General features: G+C 43.5%; 1 protein-coding gene across 1 annotated transcript in view; it reads right to left on the bottom strand.

Moving 5' to 3' along the window:
• Window positions 1-8,342: 8,342 nt before the first annotated feature.
• Window positions 8,343-22,281, bottom strand: part of gjc1 (gap junction protein gamma 1) — a 28,661-nt gene continuing 14,722 nt past the window's right edge. The window contains exon 2 of the mRNA XM_060040588.1: window positions 8,343-10,725. Within this exon, the coding sequence (XP_059896571.1) occupies window positions 9,205-10,671 (1,467 nt within the window). The 5' untranslated portion in view covers window positions 10,672-10,725 and the 3' untranslated portion in view covers window positions 8,343-9,204. The remainder of the gene's footprint in view (window positions 10,726-22,281) is intronic.

Raw genomic sequence — 22,281 nt, 5'->3', positions numbered from 1 at the left:
TACGCGATCTGATTGGATGACGGATCCGTCGCTGCCGAAAAAGTTGAACATTTTTCAACTTTTTGACGGAGCCGAAGGCTCCAACGGAACGGACGGATCCACAATGCATTGCGCGTCCGTCCCCATTCAAAGTCAATGGGGAAGTGGACAGCGTCTATTGCCTAGCGTCGGATTTCACCGCTACTCCTCCCCTTCCGGTTGCTGGCATTTCCCCCGGCACTATTTTGCATGGAGACCGCTGCTGCTTCCCGGGCTTAGCCCCGCCCTAGACGATTGTGATTGGTTTAAAGAAATAAAAACAGGCCCGCCCAGTTTCCCCACGGATAGACGTCTCGAGGTAGCGTGGTTCCAGACCATTCTACTTGCTGTAGTTTGGTCTGGCTTTGCGAGACTAGGGTTAACCCAAACCCAAACCTTAACCATAACCAATCGGAGGAGAGCCATTCCAACCAGAGGCGAGAATATTATCCTATGAAAAAAAGAAATCGCAGACTCACACTGGGTACCGTTCTGCCGTCGATTTGAATTCTCAGTCTGCACTGCAGCAGGGGATGTAGAGGAGCAATACATTTCTTTCAGATTTCGATGCAGTTTTACTGGAGCCAATCACCAAGCTGGCTTTTTCCCATGCCGCGCTATTGGCTGGTTTAACCCAATAAGGACAGGGAAGTGACGGCAAGCAGGTCGGCAATCAGACCATCGTTGGTCTGATTGGTTGAAGGACTATCCAATTGCGTACAGTCATTTTAACTACGGCAGTTGATCAAGCCTTGACAGCAGCCTCCCCAGACCAAGGTGCACTCTACGATTGAGCTGCCAATAGCTAGGCTATTTACTCCCATTCCCGCGAACACTTCACGGTGGAGACCCAGACCTACTGATACGTGGTCGTTTTCGCTTGAAATTCTCAATAAGGTAAGTTAAGATTACCATTAATGGCATTTTGTCTGCAGACAGAGGGACAGATAGCTAACCAAATGCTTATGAACTTCTTGCAGTTTGGTACAACACCTTCTTCCAACTGCTATCAGATTTAGCTACCTAGTGCTTCTGTGCATTCGCATGATGACATGTGTAAATACACATTCTGTACCCCTGAGATCTCCAATAAAGACGTTATAATAAAGCATCAAATTATGCTCCCCATATTCTTATGTGTCAGATAGCGAATTGAATCTATAGACCAACTGTCTCTATCAAACTATGCTCCCATTACAGAATCACATTATTGTACACCACTACTCACTCTGCTTGACGGAGTAAAAGAAGACATGGCGAGGAACGGAAAACTACGGTATGTAGCCATCCTTTGCTTAGACAATGTTGTTTTTTCGTGTCTTATAGTGATTGCACTACGATTGCAAGCTCGTGCAACAGCATTATAGTTAAAACAAATACATACAACGTTAGACTGCACGCGACAGAGGCGGGATTCTTTGTTGATTCCCGTCCGATTTCGTAGATATTAGACAGTTGCGGTCATTGCACATCCAAAAGGCAAGCGAAATTAATGCCATCTTAAAACTGTTGGAGCCCATTAAATCATAATTCACTCTGGATGACAGGATGAATGTGACATCACGTTACAGAGGCTACAGCTGGCTCACAATGGCATTTTATAGCAATGCCGGTAGCCCCATCGGCGAGTTAGCCAAGTAGCCTGCTAAAGTTTACACTATTCTTGCTGTCTTCATCATACTTTGTGTTGACTTAAACAATTACTAGACTTGAGTATAATGTGTAATTTTCCTCTTCTTATAAGCACATATCATTTGAGTAACATTAGTGTTTAACTAACTAGTTCATTAGCTATTAGCACATGAGCTAACGCCAGGATATCGTTGTCATGGTAGTAGGCTACTGTAGCTAATTTAAGATTTCACGAATATTATCGTTATCAGAATAGTCTATACTACTTAAATTAAAAATACAAACATTGAAAATAAATAGCTACTTAAAATTAACCTACCGTACCTTATAACTAATTATTCTAGTAATAATATTTTTTAAAAATTCTTCTGTATATTCTCTCTTTTCTCTCCTGTCTCAAAACCCACAAAGGCAAATTTGGAAGTACTGGGTATTTAACCGTCTTTATTGCACGAGACCTCTAACTTTGGAAGTACTGGGTATCAATTGCATGACAATGTAAAATGTTTTGATGGAAATCACCAAGAATAATAGGCCTATCTGCAGGGATTGTAACGATAAAGGCCAGGGGTGAACGTGAGATTCAATGGGGTCCTTCAGATGAGATTTAAAAGTATCGAAAGATATATGATATATTGTGAAATTGTTTTTTTCCCCACATCGCACAGCCCTACCATGTGCCCTTCTGTTGATTCATTGGTTGTAAAAAAGGGTAAGAAAAAGCTTTCTGTTATTCTATTTCATTTTCGTTCCATTCAACCACACAGAATAGACCATGCGTAAATACAAATATAAAAATAAAATAAAACGTTGACATTGAGATTCTTATTTCATGTGTCATACTGTATAAAAATAATCTTAAAGGCAGCTTTCTGTAATTTTCGATTACCACAGTTCACGTTTTAGGGATATTATTTTTTCATGTGTTTTTAATGGTGTCATAAATTATAACAATATCATTACAACAAAACAACAAACTGTAAAACAAAGTGTGGAAATGGTGCCATCGACTTTGTTTGTCCATGCACGTGCATTTTTTAAAACAAAATAAGCTTTAGGTGAGCATAGACAATCGACTCTTAATCAAATGTTATATCGAAAAGGAAAGCCTGCATTACCAATGTTAGGTCTCCTCTTTGCCAAGTATTGCGCAGGCTGCAGAGGGCAGCATGGAGATTAATTGGTCCCTCCTCACATCTGGTGCAGCTGTGAGCTACAGGCATAAAATCAAGACAGATTTGGTCAAACTCAGTTGTTCTTGTATAGCTGTCCTCGCACACTTTTACGTTTCGCTTGATATGTTATTCAACTGTTCCTCAGCATAAGATATGTGTGTGTGAACAGAAAGTATTAAATTCTTCCCTTTTTTCTTTTTCAAGGGACCAAACTGAAGACGCTGGGATCCAGCATTTAGGAGACATCCTGAAGCAACAGGACATCTTCACAACCCTGACTCAGAAGCGACAGTTGAGCCAGCCTCTGCAGCTTAAGGACAACTTCAGCTTGATCAAAAACTGGGGGGCAATTACCTTTGGGGTCTACTTGTGTTTCCCTGTCCATTATATACCTTGTGAATCACTGTTTTAAATGGGAGATGACGACTAGTCTTTGTTTGTCGTTTGAATTTTTTGAAATAGCCCCTTACATAGTTCTTCTAATGAGGCAAAATGTCAATAGTGGGATAGTGATTAGTAAATGGTATACCAGTATACAATCCAATCTATTTAATTTGTGCTGCACCTTAAGCCTTGTACATACGGCCACCAGCTTGTTTCAACGTCTCTCCTGTCATGGCATTTATTCCTTTGTCTACCTGTACAAGCTGAATCATTTGGATAGGTTAACTTACTTTCTACGTAGTATTTCTCTGTGTGTTTTGGCGGTAGGTCTTGACCAAGGACGGCAGGCGAGTTTGGACCTTGGAGAGCATGTGAGTTTATGCTGTGTATTCATCTTCTTTTGGTGGTCTTGGTCCTTTGTGAAATAATTTGTTTGGCCTAGGAAGGTCAAGCAGCCCTTGAATAGCTATTTGGTGTGGCTTGATATAAGCATGTTTGTGAGGGAGTGGGCATTTTGGCTAATGCTGGCTATTGTTGGCGGGCTTGAAGCAATCTCAAGGGGTTATTGTGCTTGTTTTTTGTCTGTGTGAAGACAATTGGTTCATGTTAAATTGCTTGACTCTTGTTTCAACTTAATTGAAAGCTGTGTTTTCACTGTAATTGTGCTTTGACCAGGGGATCAATGTATTCCTGAGGTTAACTAGTCATATTCTCATTTGGCTGTATTGTGTTTGGGTGCAGCCAGCACATGGAAGTTCAGACAGTTGCATATCTAATTTACGGCATTCAAATTGTGATGGACATTACTCTTGATGTTTGAGGATTTTCCCTGCAACACTTAATTGACACATGAACTGATGGCTTGGGCACCACTTAATGACTTTCTGATTAAATAATTTGTTAAATACAATAATAATTGAATTATAAGTTAACATCTAAACTGGTGTTGTAATGTATGGTTATTTTCTCATGTAATTCCATACAACATTTTTGTTCTGTGGAATTATTGTTTTGTGATTGGACAAGAATATAATAATGGAAGATAATAGGATAATCTGGTGTTTTAAGGTTTATTAGTCGGCGGTAGAATTAATGTATCAAAGCAACACAGCACTTGTGATCGTGGGTTTGCTAACTGTGCCACTCGACCTCAGAACCTCAAGGTTGCAGCCTCAACAAAACACCCGTGATTATATCATTGCCCAACCCCACTCCCACAATTTCAAATTGCTTGACCTTATTTCAGCCTTGGTTACCGAATATTAAGATTAACTCAGGTTGATTGTCAGTTATCAGTCTTATCCTGTGGGGTCATGTGCACTGCTGTTATTTTCTTGTAACTTAAAATTGCACTAGACAGCATTAACATTAGTTTGGATTGGATTCTGATTAGCAGTCACTGTTTTAGCTATACTGGCCTTTATGCTCTCTCCTGGTTGACCAATGTATACCTTCAATGTGGTTTGTGCACTTGAATCCGTGAAAGGCATGAATTTTACTTCAAATTGTCCCTGTATATGCATCTAAAATCAATGATTCATCAATTCAGTATCTGAATATATTTCATTGCTATTTTTCAACTGTGTCAGAGTTTATGGAAATGACTCACCACTACTTTGCAGCAACGTATTTATTTCACTTGATGGCAACTTCCTAAAGGCTAGGTTGTGGCAACGCCACTCACTCTCCCAAGTGGTAATGTTAGCAAAATTACCAAGCCACTGCGTCGCGGCAATGTTGCCAGAAGGTAATTTTGCCATGTCCAAATGGCGACTTATAGGCAACGTTGCCGTCTGGTCGTGTGTGAGGCATAACGAGTTCCATTTACACTCCTTATTCTCCAGGCTAAGAACCAAGAACCGACAAAATATAAATAGGTCAATCGTTTTTTTTTTTATCAATTTATTATTTTTCATAGGAAAGTTGTTCTTTAGCATGCATCCAAAATTCAGCAACATAATTGGCACATAATGTATACAAATATGAAAACACTAAACGTAAGCTATTTTTGCAACATTTCAGCGGTATTCTGAGAACCGAAATTAATCTTAAATAGTAAAAAATAATGTCATATAAAAACACCTAAGCACGTATTATGCAGTTTATTGATTTTTTACGTCGCTGATAAATGACATCTGGAAAGTTGAGAGCATAGGCCTACACCAGAACAAGTATCTCTCCTTTTGAATAATATTTACATTGACACTGACAAACACATGCTGGTTATGGGTAAAGTCTAATCCCTGATATTCAAAATCAGATAGATCTTGCCTCTAGATCCGTACTGGTGAAAGACATGCATTTTATTTCAGGATAAACTTTCCCACTATTCCACTTACCCCTAATTGGGTGTGTGCATAGTCAATAGTTGACTTGCTCTTCAGTTTTAGCACTCTCACTCAGGGGGGAGAAAAATAGGAGAATTACACAACAACTTCACACAACAGAAAAACAAGGCTGACTCGGTTAAACTGACCTACCATCCCCCACCATCCATCCAGCCATCCAGCCACCCAAACTTCACAACCTATAATGGTGTTGGCTATAATGCGGTCCATATAGACCACACTGTTTTGTACCCATAAGAGGTGGAGAGCAGATTGGACTTTGAGGTATCCTCCTCAATTGGCCCTTCACCTAAGTATGCATCCCTGGTATCACCACAGAAACAGCTTGCCCTCCTCGTATCGCCCAGCTGTCTCTTGCCAGCCGGATGCAGAGTTTATTCCAAAGGTAGTAACACCCCCATCATATTCCAAAGGTAGTAATACCCCACAAAGTGAGGGCGGTTCTGTGTCAAGTAATCTCTTGGATTGTGTTTAAAGTACAGTGAGTCAATGTCATCAATGACTGCTTTGAGCAAGAGTAGATTGCAGAATTGGCAGCCCTTAGCTGAAGACGTTTTTAACTCTTCATTGTGAAATCGTAAATACCTTCTTTCTCCTTCGATATGGCACTGTTCAGCATTTTGAAACCTCTCCCCGCATATACGTTAAAATGGGTTTAAATGGCTTTATTTTGTAATATTCCCATCATTTCTACAAACTATTTTATTATGTATTTGTCCCCACAAAAATAGTTAGAAACATTGCACAGGGTTTACTGAAGGACAGCCCCAGGCAGGTAAATACTGTTAAAACACACTGGGAGGAAAGTTCAGCAAGTAACGTGGATATCATTAATTTCATGTAGACTACAGATTAGAAAAATATAATATGTCATATTTTATACAATCAAAAGGCAATTGAAAACACGATACTCAATACCCAAATTACCTTTTTAAGAAATGCTTTCAATAATTATTTTTTTTGTTTACTTGGAGGTGCGGTGTGTAGAATGTAGTGGCATCTAGTGGAACGGACTCGGAGAGAAATTAAATATAATAATCATAAGTAGGTTTTGAGTTAGCGTATAATCCCATGAAATTAATAATCGTTGCGTTTACATGACCTCTGAATGAGCCCTTTATAGCTACATAGGAAGCGGCCCCCCACGGAGCCTGCCATGTTGCACCGCATTGTTTCTACAGTAGCCAAGAACAGAGAAACCCATACACAGGAGTCGGTTTTTAGTCTTCTCGTTTTCAAAATCGATATATGACCTATAGTTTTACTTAATAACTAAATACAAATTATGAATCGATCAAGGAACCTCATCGCTTGAAACTATGCTACTCGATATTGTTGTAGACGATTACATCATTTTTTAATGATGTACGGCTCCTTAGAAACTAGTACAGGCTTCCCCAACATCATAGAGTGCCTAAATTCAGCAGAAAAAAATTTAGCTTCAGAAAGTTATGACTGCATTTATGCGACTTTGGGTGTGTAGTCTTTCTAATGACGTCAAAAAATATAACGCAATAGTGTTATGACGAAGTGCGACTTTCTTGAACTGCAATATAATTTTTTAAGTCAATAAACATATGTATAGTTCGCGGCACAATTCAAACAATCAAAATACGATTTTTCCCTTGCCATTGACTACCGTACACTGCACATTCTTTCCGAAATAATTGGTGCTCTAGTCTTTAGACCTCTGAAGAATAAGTCCTGCCTCCGAGGCTCCGGTTCCCTCGGTCAAATGTCTATGGGAAATAACATGGGTTTTTCGAATGATCGTACATCAACAGCAAACTCTGTACGTGGCGAAGAAGTATAAGCTGCGTCACGTTTTGAACTACACACTTTTTCCATCTAGTTTCGACTGGGTTTTTAGATTGTTGGTGCAATTAAAGTAGCATTAATAATCGGTTACTACTTTAATGGCACGGACAATCCAAAAACCCTGATGGAAAACGAGATGGTAAAAGTGCTTTTACCAGAAGGTAAAAGCACTTATTCTTCAGAGGTCTTTTGGAAAAGTGAGTGGGGGGTATTCAGCTGGTGGCAATCTGCATATCCCCACTAGATGCCAGTCGAACACAAACCTGTAAAGAAATTCGGGAAAGAAATTTGAATCCCAAATATTTTTTTCTTACAAAATTCCAATAAAAATGACAACACATTGCACGAAAACCATTCGGTTGCTTTAAAATTAAAGGTCTTTCATATAGGCATTACTTTTCACAAGTGGATACGTATGGCCACAATATTCCAAAGCTACACCCAACCAGGCTACAGAGTAACCCAGAGCAATATCTTGGCACTGACTGTTTCGTCTCACTGATATTGTTGCCATGGCTTTAAGAACAAAATACAAATGTTTACTGTCATGTACAATGAGCACTAACGTCACTTTGGAGACCTTGAAAGACACAAGGCTCGTCAATTCAAAGTAATGCTCAAACTGCGAATGTGTAGTTGGATTCAGGTAGTCTAAATATTTGCAACTGGCTTCTCTTGGAGTGGATACTCTATAAAATGCGCCAGCAGGGGACAGTGAAGTACAAGGCAGATGAAACACTGGTTGAGCATGAGAAACCTTGCATAATTCAGCATAGAGCCAAAAAAAAAAGAAAGGTATATATATATATATATATATATATATATATGAGTGAAGTTCAACTTCACTCTATTTGTAAAACGCATTTACAAATACAGTGTTGAACTTCTGATTTAAAGAAGTTCAACTTCACTGTATTTGTATTTGTATTTTTATATATATATATATATATATATATATATATATATATATATATATAAATCCAGAAACACAATTACAAATACAGTGAAGTTGAACTTCTTTAAATAATTTAACAGGGATTGCACCATGTTTTCTGAAAAGAAAACAGAAGCTAGTATTTCTGTCTCGCTCCACCAACTCAACTGATCCTGAGTGGCAGCTGGTATAGCAAAGTTTTGTGTAAATATGCACTTAACATTCACAAAAACACAATCAAAATCAAAGTGACCACATAATAATATCATTGCAGACTGGACATTGGAGCAAGAGAGTGACAGAAGAAGGACGGAAGAGCCTTCAGGGGTCGTGACAACCCTTCTATCATGAGGTCTTCGCTTTGGGCCTTCTCATTGCATTGTGTTCACGCTGCCCTTTATTGCCTTTGCACTGTAATAAGGTTCCAATTTCAAGTCGATGCACTATCACCGGCAATTCATCAAACCAGGGCATTGCAATGATATAGCATTTCAATGTATTTGGATGATTATGATGATATACCCTAGTTATAATGCCATGAGATTCTAAATGTGTCATTTAGGCCCAAGACGAGCCAGCCAGGAATTGGGCTGAGCCAAAGCCTTTATCCAAATTGCACATATAAGGGTAAGTTCCCAAGAACACAGGGACAACAACTGAACAGATGCCCAGAATCTGTACTAACACCAGAAGAACAAGAGACATGTAAACAACAGATAGTTTGTGTTTGGTGCAATGTTTCAAGTTAGCAAGTGGCAGGACAAAGATTCTCCAGCTGGCAGGATTCTCTAAGGCACTACAGCATTTTACTATCCAAAGAAGTCTTAAACTCATTCGGCATCCCATCCAGTACAGACATTGCTAGTTCTGTTAATGTGTATCGAGTATTCTAGCCTTAAATCCACACAGAGGGCTTCCCCTCTGCTGACTTACTGCTGCTACTGTTGCTGCTGCTACATCCGCCGGTGCTGCCTCCCTTGCCGTGTTTGGACCGTTGTTTGCGCTCCTTCTGCGGCTGGATCGGGGGCGGGGGCTGGGTCTGAATAATGTTACTGCGAGGCTTATCGTCCCTGTGTTCTCCAGGCAGATCCTCCACACAGTGCTGCTGACTGTAGGCCTGGATGGCGGCCTCCAGCTGATCGTGAGCCTGCTGGATCATGTCCTTGTTCAGCGCCACGCGAGCCTCCCCTCCGGTGGGGAAGTTGTCCTCGTTGCTGCCGAACTGCTGCTGCTCCTCCTGGGCGATGTTCTCCCGGTTCTGCTTGCACGCCATCTTAGCGTTGCTGAGATCCGTGTACGGGATCTGCTCCGGCTTCACTACGATGTTATAGCCCGGGGGCGCCGACGGGGTGTTCCAGGAGAATGGGTATCCGATGTAGTCTGCACCGCCCTCCCCAACCGGTCCTTCGCCCTCGCCGGCCTCGGGACCCGAGACGCCCACAGACCCCTCGCTGGCTCCAATGGTGCCGAGCAGACCCAGCTGGTACTCGTCCTCTGGGGGCGGGCAGCGCCGGCGTCGCAGGATGTCGCAGATGGATCCGACGCCGAGGTGCAGCATTTCCCAGATGTTGAGCGTGAGGCAGAGCACGGTGACGCCGTACATGATGCGCAGGAAGATGGTTTTCTCGGTGGGACGCGACACAAAGCAGTCCACGCTATGGGGGCAGGGCTCGCCCGAGCACACAAACACGGGCGCCACGCGAAACCCGTACAGCAGGTACTGCCCCGCCAGGAAGCCCGCCTCCAGGACGGTACGGGTCACCAGCTGCAACACATAGATGCGCATCAGCCCCTCGTCCCGGATGCGTGTGCGGCCGTCGTGGCGGATCTTGGGCCTGGGAGTGGGCTGCAAAGGGTCCCGCGGCCGATGTGGCGGCTCAATTTCGGGAACCTCGTAGATCATGGGGTCGTCCTCGTGGTCCTCCTCTGCCTCTTCGATGCCCCGGTGCTGCCGTGCCCCGAAACAGATCTTGCGGGGCTTCCGGTGGGTGTAGCCCCCGGACGCCCCGACGGCGGTCCTGACAGCCGCGGCGCCGGTGCCTCCCTTGGCCTCGTCCGCGCGGGCGATCTTGTTGACGGCGTAGCCCATGTACATGAGGGAGGGCATGGCCACCAGGATGATCTGGAAGACCCAGAAGCGCACATGAGAGAGCGGGGCAAAGGCGTCGTAGCAGACGTTCTCGCAGCCCGGCTGGCCCGAGTTGCAGATGAACTTGCTCTGCTCGTCGTAGTAGATGGACTCGCCTCCGACGGCCGTGAGCACAATGCGGAAGACGATGAGCACGGTGAGCCACAGCTTCCCCACGAAGGTGGAGTGGTTGTGGATCTCCTCCAGCAGCCGCGTGAGGAAGCTCCAGCTCATGGTGTCGCTGGACAGTGGGGCAGACAGGGTCCCTCTCTGGCCTGCTCACAGACTCTGTCCACAGGGAGAAGGGAGAGGAAGTGAGAGAGAGAGATGGAGGGAGAGAGAGAGAGGGGGGAGAGAGAGAGAGAGAGAGAGAGAGAGAGAGAGAGAGAGAGAGAGAGAGAGAGAGAGAGAGAGAGAGAGAGAGAGAGAGAGAGAGAGAGAGAGAGAGAGAGAGAGAGAGAGAGAGAGAGAGAGAGATAGAGAGAGAGAGATAGAGAGAAAAGGTTAATGAGAACTCCAGAATATCTTACATACATAAAGGCAAAAATAGCTTTTCCTTGGTTTTCAACCTGAGATGGAATAAATCGCAGTTTGGTCATGAACACGGGTAAAGTCAGCAATGGGGATATAAAACAAGCAAGTAGATTCATCGGTATTTGGGCTCTCCAATAGCATACATTTTTCATTTATCCTGAACATTTGTGCCTTCATTCCCCCATGACTCCATAAAAGTGTAACTTTGTCTAAACCCGTCCAACAGCTTTAAGGTTTAGGCATTAGGGCATGAAGGGATGAGGATCAGTGTAAAAATGCCATCACACGGCACAGAAGAGCGACATAATCCCACAAGGAAGTGAGCTATCATCAAACATGCACCCAGTTTTATTTCACACCCTCTTTCTTTTTCTTGGGAAGAAATAAATCCTCTTACTGAGCCTTCTTCTGGATGCGATGCCTTTTTCAGGATTGTATTAAGTAAAGTTGTGTGGATGTTCTATGGGTGGAAGGTGACTGTATAGCACACTATACTGTATGCCTTTTGTGTGTGCTTACATATCTGTGCACATGTATGTGAATAAACACGTGTGTGTGTTTGTGTTTGTGTATGTATGTGGGCGGCTGTGTGTCGGTGCGTGTCCATGCTTGTGTGACTCGCACACATGGAAATGTGTGTGTCTGTCTGTGTGTGCTCTTGCCTGTCGGTGTCAATGCATGTATGCTCACAAGTGTATCTGAGGATGGAACATGTCTATGTGGGCCAGCGCTGGGCGGTCCAGCAGTTCCACCAGAAGGAACAACAGGTGGCTGTGCACGGACCGCTGGAGCCAGAAGTCACAGCAGAGCCGAACCAGGAGATGGTCATTGGAGATACTAAGACGACTCCAAACTTTCCTTCCTCACCCAGCTAAAATGTTGGATACATGGATGGAAGGGGCCTTCATTGTGGACCTTATCATAAGATATGTGTGTTGGTGTGATTATATGTGCACGTGGGTATGTTATGTGTGCTTGTACTTGTGCTAGTATGTGTGCGCAAATGTGCGTGTGTATGCATGTGTGTAGATTTAAAATATATGTACATGCATAGTGTAATTTGTTCTCAAATGCATTTGATAGTTTGTGTGTATCTGCCGATATGCTTGTGTGTGTGTGTGTGTGTATGTGTGTGTGTGTGTGTGTGTTGCCTTCCTCCTCCCCTAGCTGCAGTGGTTAAAGGCTTATTTCAGACTGAGAGGGGGGGGGCTCGTAGAAGTAGAAGCAAGGGGCCTTCGCCCCTCCTGCTCTTTGTCCCAGACAGAAGGAGGACAAGGAGGAAGGACAAGGAATGCTCTGCTGCTTGCCATAAAACATGTCTAGTAAGGAAGGTTCTGACCGTATTAGGACATGACATCCCTCGGCTCGGAGGATGAAGAGATCTCAAGTTCTTCTTTGTTTAATCTGTGCACGTTTGTGGGTGTCTCTGTGTAAGCATGTGTTTGTGTGTGTGTGTGCTTTTGTGAATGAGTGAGTGTGCAAGTGCATGTGCGAGTGAGCGTGTGTGCACCATTGTGTGTAATGCAGTGTGCTTAGGAACATGCAGTGTACGTTCACATCACAGAAAACAGTGGAGGACAGTGTTTTGTTGCCCTCTCTGGCCAGTCCAGCGTCATATCATGAACAAACACAAGCTCATATATACCTAGTCTTTCCTGAATTTCTTCCACTTTTTTATTTTATTTTTATTTATTTTTAAGGTTTTTATTTTTTATTGTAGAGTAAGACAGGAAGGTATGGGAGTTGATTGTTGATAACAACAATGCCTGTTTGAAAACAATAGCTGCACTTAAACACAAGCCTACATGTTTGGCATGAGCATTTAAAAACCGTTCAACAAGAAGCATGTTTTTGATAGTACAGAATGTTTAATAATTATACTTATATATTGAAAATAGTGTGAAAGGCTAGCGTACATCGTGTTTGTTTTACTAATGAGGGGAAATAAAAACAATGAGTATTTGAAACGTGCATTATGTTTTAAATAACAGCTTCACAAAACAAAGATCATGTATAAGGTGATGCGGAAATGGCAGTAAAAATGGTCAGCAATGTTAATTTATGCACAAATTCGTTCTTCTCACGATTTATTGATAAGGCCTATTATGAATTGGGTCGCGATGGTTTGTCATTCAAAAAATTGGTGCCCCAGAAAAAAAGTTTGGGAAAAACTGCAGTTATCTTGTTTCGGTACAGTTACTTCACTTTGTGTAACCGTTTTCTATTATTTGTTTTTTTTTCAATTTATTAATACTTTTAGACTCACTGATAATAACTTATAATAATAATAATAATACAAATATATTAATCAATAATGATAACTAATATATTTGCGTACAAACAATTACTTTTTTACGTACAAAAAAACTGTTCTGGTTATATTCAAAGGGTCATGCAATGCTCTCTGCTACATCCGTTCATCCATCCTGATCGAGACTTGAAGGTAGCATTAGCCATGTCTTTGGCTCCTCCAATCAGAGGGCTCCTAGAGGCCTGGCTTCCTGCGCCGCAGCGGGAGCCACTACCTGTGGTCACTCACTCTAACCTGAAATCGAGCTTTCTGGTCCGAGCGATGTCAGTGGGACCCGGTGGGGAGGTTAGAGGTAAGGAGCTGACTCAGTGAATTAAAGTTAACTGGCTGAGTCACCCTGCCTCAACACACACACACACACACACACACACACACACACACACACACACACACACACACACACACACACACACACACACACACACACACACACACACACACACAACACACAGATTTAAACACAAATACATGCATGCAAATGCAAAAATACACAAAATTAAACACACACCTTCAAACACACACATTGAAGCACACACACACACACACACACACACACCAACATATAATGCAAATATTAAGCAAGAAAGTAAGATAAGCAGAATATTTTTCACCATCACTAAGACAGACTCTGTGGTGGTCAGTGTTACACAACATCAATAAGAGAGACAATGTGGTGGTTGGTTTCACACAACATCACTAAGACAGACAGTGTTGTGGCTGGTATTACACAACATCAACAAGACAGTGTGGTGGTCAGTGTTACACAACATCAATAAGAGAGACAATGTGGTGGTTGGTTTCACACAACATCACTAAGACAGACAGTGTTGTGGCTGGTATTACACAACATCAATAAGACAGTGTGGTGGTAAGTGTTACACAACATCAATAAGACAGACAGTGTTGTGGCTGGTATTACACAACATCAATAAGACAGTGTGGTGGTCAGTGTTACACAACATCAGTTAGACAGAGACAGTGTGATTGTCTGTGTTACACAACAGGAGACAGGCTACAGAACGTGGCTCAGGAAGCATTTTGGAGATTAGCGATTGGTTTAGCATGAGCTAACGGTGGCCACTGTCGCTGTTGGATTGTTATCGTCACATATGATGGGTCTGGCTGGCAAGCTTAACTCACGGGCCAAACCAGACCCCAGGAGAACCAAGAGACAAGGACACAGAGTCACCCGGGCTGGATCCAAGGGGCGAAAGCTAACACTAACACTAACAGACAGTAATCACAACTCTATGCTGCATCACTGGAGGGATCCCCTTCTCCCATCAACGGCTAGCATCCCTCCTCTACCACACACACACACACACACGCACGCACGCACGCACGCACGCACGCACGCACGCACGCACGCACGCACGCACGCACGCACGCACGCACGCACGCACGCACGCACGCACGCACGCACGCGCACACACACACACACACACACACACACACACACACACACACACACACACACACACACACACACACACACCCTATGAATGATGAATAGTTGAATATATTTATAATGTAATGAATAGTTAATTCAGATAGGTTTGAATCCATCAATACCAAAGGATGGGAAAAAATCTTATTAATTAGATTTTTCTTTTTATTCTATTTGAATTTATACAGTAGAAGCAATGCACCAAGCACCTTCAGCTCAATTCCAAATAGAGTTGAATGGTCAGTTTACCCTCGATACATCACAATACATTAATCAATTGTTACAATCCCCCTAACACTAACCCTAACCATAAACCCCAGCCATAAACCCCAGAAAGAATGTGTTAGCTACTAATGCCAAAATTATGCTGACCATGGAAAACCAAGAACTCCTTATAAAGCACACTTTTGAAATCCGTTCATGACCTGTTCGTATTAATCATCCAAAATCATCTTTGTCCGGTTGAAAAAAAAAATAAAAAAAAGGGATTTTTGAAAAAGAAGATAGAAAAACAACTGCATTCAAAACATTACATAACCCTGCAATTAATTCAGACTATAAGATAATGAGATGAATAAAAAAATAAAAGCTGCCTCCCGGTCTCCCTCCACATCCCCATCTGGCTCCCTGCTTGTGTTCGGTTTAGATTTTTGGCACTTTATGAGTTCAAAGCGAACAAAAGACAAGTTGTATCTACAAATTTATTCTGGAGTGTCTTTGTGTAGGTAAACACACACTTGCACAAACAAAAAAGCACACACACACACACGCACGCGCACACACACACACACACACACACACACACACACACACACACACACACACACACACACACCACAAACACACACACACACACACACACACACACACACACACACACACACACACACACACACACACACACACACACACACACACACACACACACACACACACAAACACACACATAATAATATATAATATAATAGATAATGAGCATACAAATGGATACAAACCGGGCTGTATAAGTGATAATTAGCCTCATTTGCTTGCAGGGCATGTCTCCTCAAGTAAAAAGCTTTTTTTTAAAAAACATTTTTAAATAAAAATGATATAACTAGTATCCACAGATGACTGCTCAGTAGAAGGCTTGGTGAGCAACACAAATCCAGCCACACCTATGGCATATAAAGTATACCACGTTGCCCGATAGAACTGTGAATAGGGGAATCGTCAAGCTTGGTGCTATGAAATCTCAGTCTAAAACAAAAAAGTTCAACCATTGATGTCCTCGGTCAGGGATATTGCTTTCGGACCAATTATGTCAATGGTTAAACTTTTCAGAGAGTTTTCCTACTTTCCCTGCCTTTTATGTACCACGATCCACAAATATTTGCAAGTTGTGCCTCGTAAAATCATATCCACACGGATATAGCGATCCACAAATGCATAATGCCCACCTGTGTCTTGTAAATTTAAATCCACACTAAATCTTACTCATTTGTGGATGCATTGGCTCTTGTCATTTTCTTTGTGGCTATTTGTCCAATATGTTCCACTGTAGAGCTGTAAAATGTGAATGCGCAAGACTTTAATATGCATAACCTACAGAAGACGATGCACCTTGCGTGTACCGCAATCCACAAAAAATATTCACTCTTGCTTTGCAATCAGGATCCACATTTTTTACTTGTGGCTGCAAAGTATTATTTTTTGGGCCAGATTTTGCAGCTCGGCTATGGTACACATTGGACAAAAACTCAATGATCCACAAATGCGTACAGACAATTTCACATCTCGTAAGTTGTTCTGAAAGTGAGTGTGGATAGCATTTTACAAAACACAAGTAAACTATAGATATTTATGCATCGTGACATATTCATGTGGAAATCTACACGAATATGTCACGATGCATAAATATATATATACCCCCTGGGTGCGTGTTGCCACGACATCTAAACCAGGGGTGCCCACACTTTTTCGGCTTGCGAGCCACTTTCAAAATGATCATGTCAATTCACGTAATATGAATTGTCTTCTGCGAGTTACACCTCACTTCCTTTAACATGCATGTCACCATCTACAGGTTTATGCTATGTATGTGTCCAGATTTTGCAGACCTTTTTATTGAACGGATCTGCTGCAGTACACATTGGACAAAACTCAAAGAGATCCACAGATGCGTGTAGACGAGTTCACATGTCGTGTGAACTGTTCTGAAAGTAAGTGCTGTGGATGTATTTTAGTTAAATGTAAAAAAGGTGTATTTGTGGATCTTGATTGCATACGCAATACTCACTATGAACAAACTTTTTCTTTCTTTTTTTCGAAGGAGAATGCGTTCGAAAAAGAATATCCGAAGCTTGAAACTAAGTAATGGGGCCAGCCCTACTAAATAATGACACTTTGGACTTTGCCAGCTATTGTTCTTAAGTAAAACTATAACAGATATTCCAATGGTATACTCCATCAGTCCCCCAGTTCAGACTAAAGAAATATGCACAAGTACACACACACACACACACACACACACACACACACACACACACACACACACACACACACACACACACACACACACACACACACACACACACACACACACACACACACACACACACACACACACACACACACACACACACACACACACACACACACACACACACACACACACAGTACCTGAAGAGCTCCACAAAGCTTATTGGCCTTTGCCTTGGCTGGGGGGACCTAAGTTAAGGGTCACTGATGCTAACTTGAACTTGACTTCAACTGTATGGCAGTGGTTAGAGAGCAGGCAGTTGAAACTCCCAGTAATCAGACAGGGAAAGTCACTCTTCCCCCCTTCCCTGAAGCTTGGTTATATATTTAAAGTTCTGTCTTTTTTTACCTTCTGCGAATATGGCAAAAACAAGCGTGGCACTGAGCATGGAGGGGCTCCTGAAGCTGTCAGCTCATACCTTGACGATGACGATTGGGATTTGGGTGCTAGTGCAGTGCCAGCATCACCCACTAGACAGAAAGGGAACTGGTTGAGCGAAGACAAACCAGAGTGAAACGGTTTTCAAAGTGCATTTCCCAATCTCTGCTTTGCCTTGGGGCTGTGTAAGCCTCTTGGTTTAGAACTTAGCAGATATATTTGAGATACGCAAAAATCTGAATGAGGGACGTCTCTTCTTGTCTTGTTCTGACTCTGATACAATAGCTTTGTCAAAAAGGATTTCATGGAGCAGTTCAGTTTTGACAAAACACTATCCGTCACAAAACTGAATATAGTTGGATTTTAGAAGACTGAACGGAACTTGGTGACCTCATACATCACTATGAAAAGAAAGACCCAAAACGGCCCCAACCCTAACATACGGCCCTAACCCTAACACACGGCCCTAACCCTAACACACGGCCCTAACCCTAACCATAACACACGACCCTAACCCTAACACACGGCCCTAACCCTAACACACGGCCCTAACCCTAATACACAACCCTAACCCTAACACACGACCCTAACCCTAACCCTAACCCTAACCCTAACCCTAACCCTAACCCTAACCCTAACCCTAACCCTAACCCTAACCCTAACCCTAACCCAACCCTAACCCTAACACACAACCCTAACCCTAACACACGGCCCTAACCCTAACACACGGCCCTAACCCTAACACACGGCCCTAACCCTAACCCTAACACACGACCCTAACCCTAACACACGGCCCTAACCCTAACCCTAACACACAACCCTAACCCTAACACACGGCCCTAACCCTAACCCTAACCCTAATACACAACCCTAACCCTAACACACGGCCCTAACCCTAACACACAACCCTAACCCTAACACACGACCCTAACCCTAACACACAACCCTAACCCTAACCCTAACCCTAACATACGGCCCTAACCCTAACCATAACACACGACCCTAACCCTAACACACGGCCCTAACCCTAACACACGGCCCTAACCCTAACACACGACCCTAACCCTAACACACGGCCCTAACCCTAACCCTAACACACAACCCTAACCCTAACACACGGCCCTAACCCTAACCCTAATACACAACCCTAACCCTAACACACGGCCCTAACCCTAACACACGGCCCTAACCCTAACCCTAACACACGACCCTAACCCTAACACACAACCCTAACCCTAACACACGACCCTAACCCTAACACACAACCCTAACCCTAACACACGGCCCTAACCCTAACCCTAACACACGACCCTAACCCTAACACACAACCCTAACCCTAACACACGACCCTAACCCTAACCCTAACACACAACCCTAACCCTAACACACGGCCCTAACCCTAACCCTAACACACAACCCTAACCCTAACACACGGCCCTAACCCTAACCAGCGAGACTCTGTGGTCAGTGCAAAAAAAATATTAACTTGTGCCAAGTAGATATTTTAATAACAATTAACAAATATTAACAAAGGGTTAGGTAATGAAAAGTTTGCTATTTATTATAGCACCTTATTATAAAGTGTTACCAGACGCTCTCTTTCTCGTTCGCAACACCTTTCTTCTTCGTCGCTTCTTCTATTTGTCTCTAACTCATTCTCCAATCTTTCATCGATCGATGCGGATGTTGTGGATGCAACGGAATATATGACGCATCGCTGCAGCAACATTTAAGATGACTGCGATGAGTTTTGCCCGTTCTGCCTCCTTGCTGTCTGCGGTCAAACTAGAGTGACAGCGGCCGTCATTAGTCCGCCACCCCACGTTGATTCTATTGATGTCTGAGCGACACCGATGTCCGCATATCGGGCATCAAGTGGGAATAAGTGTGAATGACCCTCACGATCGAACCTCCTGATGTACAAATGCGGAGAAAAGACGGAGGACGTGTGAAAACGGCTTTAGTTTCAAATTCCTGCTGAAATTGTGGGGTCACTGGCTCTATAAGTATTACAACAGTTGCAAGGATGCATGGGGAGGATTTGAAGACAAAGTTGACTCAACTGAATGTTTGTATACAGCTCGCAGGCTGGATGCGCGCAGGCTGGATGCGCGCAGGCTGGATGCGCGTAGGCTTGATGCGCTCCACTTTTTTTTGTGGAGGATGAGCGCCTAGAATATGTACTACAGCGTTTCTACAGCTTGATGCATTTTCGCAATGAGTCCATCTTTACGTAGATATTCCTGAAACGCCTCAAAGGAAAGCGGAGGGGAAAGGACAGTTTTCGCCCGTGTGGACGGGGCCTTAACCTCCTATAACTTTAAAGAGCCTTGACCTAAAACTACCCGCAGCATTTAAACAAGAAAACACTCGACCACACACACACACTCATGTGCAGTATGTGTGGGTTTGTTTATTCAAGCGTGAGCCTCTTTAAAAAAAGGATCTCTCTCTCTCTCTCTCTCTCTCACCCCTCATCCCCTGACAAACTGGGTCATGATGGTTGGGGGTGGTTGGATGAGAGTATGAGTTGGGGGTAATACACCTGCTGAGGTGTATTAAGGAAGGGGGGGGGGGGGGGGGGGGGGGCTGGGGCCAGCCAGTGATAGGGTAGGACGAAGAGGAGGAGTGGTAGTGTTTATGGGGTCCAATAAGCGTCACTTCTTAGGAGTGAGGGCAAACACGTTACAATGTTAGACTTTAATGAGTCCAACTAATAATGCTCTTTTTTGTTTTAGAATATGCTAACATAGTTTGCCCACAAAACTTGCTTCTCATCTCTTTAACCCCGCATTACCCTGGTCCTGCCCCATAGCACAGTGACATGCAAAGCTGAGGAAGTGAAAGAGAAGTTCAAATGATGTAAATCCACCCGGCGTCGACGGCAGCTGAGACGAGGGCTGGGGCCGCTCTCTCCGCTCTCTTCTTATCCGGCTGTTGGGCAAACGGATTGCTATCGCTCTGCCAAGGAGTCAAAGGATGTCAATCCTATTTATAATCAAATCATTTCAAGCACACAACTGCTGGTTGGGATATGGATTTTATTTGACCGTCTTTTGAATTGCGGTCATGTTAATTTACACTTCTTTATGAAGTGTGAGGATGATAAAATGACTACTACCTTTTATTTATGGCAAAATGAAAGAATTCTGTAAAATGAAGCATCGACCCACCGGAATCCTGCAATTTACATTGAAAATGCATCTCATTCCGTAACTATGCTATATAAATCATACATGGACACAGACTTCCTTAAATACATGTTGTACGTAGGTCACGAGGAGGGCCTTCACCTGCAGATCCAAATCTCGATGGTTTGATTCTGGGTGCCACGCCCCCTGTACTACTCTGATTGACTTCGGCTTGGCTCTAGCCAAACTGCTGTTCTTCACCAGCATGACGCATCATGGAATGTAGGTGTTGTCTGGTCACATAGGTGTCTGGTCACATCGACTTCCCAGCCATTATATTTGCCTAAACCTTCACTATTAAAGTGCATTTGGAGATTCTTGTCTGTAATTACCGTGGAAGGAATGAGTTCAGCTTGGGTAATAATCACCCGTTTTCCTCCACCTTCCGTCCAGATGTTCAGACAGTACACACAGAAAATATGCAGAAGTGTGCGTGACGTACAGAGTTGTTAAGTCTAACATTCATAGTTACACACTGTGTGTGCGTGTGTGTGTATGTGTGTACATGACCTTCATATCGACCAAGTAGGGAGAAGAATATGCTCACACAAGGTTCACTTATTGCTCTCTCTCACACACACACACACACACACACACACACACACACACACACACACACACACAGACACACACACACACACACACACACACACACACACACACACACACACACACACACACACACACACACACACACACACACACACTACTTCTGCAGCCCCTCTGATTACCTTGGAGCTCATTAGTAGGTGTGAGGAGGAGACAGATGGAGTAAAAGAAGGATGGGGGGGGGGGGGGGGGGGGGGGGTGTAGGAGGGGAAGAGACTGGGAGGGGGTGGGTTGAGGAGGGGAACGGATGGGGAGGAAGGTGGAGGAGAAATGGTAAAGGAGGAGGAGATAAGGGTGAAAGTCAAGTGGGTTAGAGGCTGTGACTAAAGCACTGCTTATGTTCCTGAACATGAAGCATGAGATGGAAGCCCTCTCAGTCTAACCACAGGACCACGGGGGAAGCCATGTGCCATCAAGGGAAAATGTGTTTGTGAGAGTCAGGCTGGAGGTGACTCAGGATTTGATGTTTCTTGTTGTGTCTTGAGGCATGCATAGAGTGTATGAGACATGTGTGCGTGCGTGTGCGCTCGTCTGCACATGGAAGTGTGTGTGTGTTTGTGTGCGTCTGCGATCGTGTTTATGCATGCGCTTTGGGGTGCATGCACACTGCAACCCTGTGCTTTTGGCGAGCAGGGGTCAAGGGGGAGAGAATGCGTATCTGCTTACGTGTCCACGAGTCCACGTGAGCTACTGTACGTGTGTGTGCGTGTGTTTTTGTATGTGATTCCTATCCTATTAAAATGATTCACTTTCTCCAGGGAAGCGTCTTTCCTTATGGGGTGTTTGCGTGTCAGATCCCGTCCTGAGGCGTCGGCCGCTGCCTAACAGAACACACCTGGATGTGCAGCATGTC

This window comes from Gadus macrocephalus, chromosome 2, assembly GCF_031168955.1.
Source record: "Gadus macrocephalus chromosome 2, ASM3116895v1".
Taxonomy (NCBI): Eukaryota; Metazoa; Chordata; class Actinopteri; order Gadiformes; family Gadidae; genus Gadus; species Gadus macrocephalus.
The sequence above is the reverse complement of the archived record's forward strand: the minus strand, read 5'-3'. Positions and strand labels throughout refer to the sequence as shown.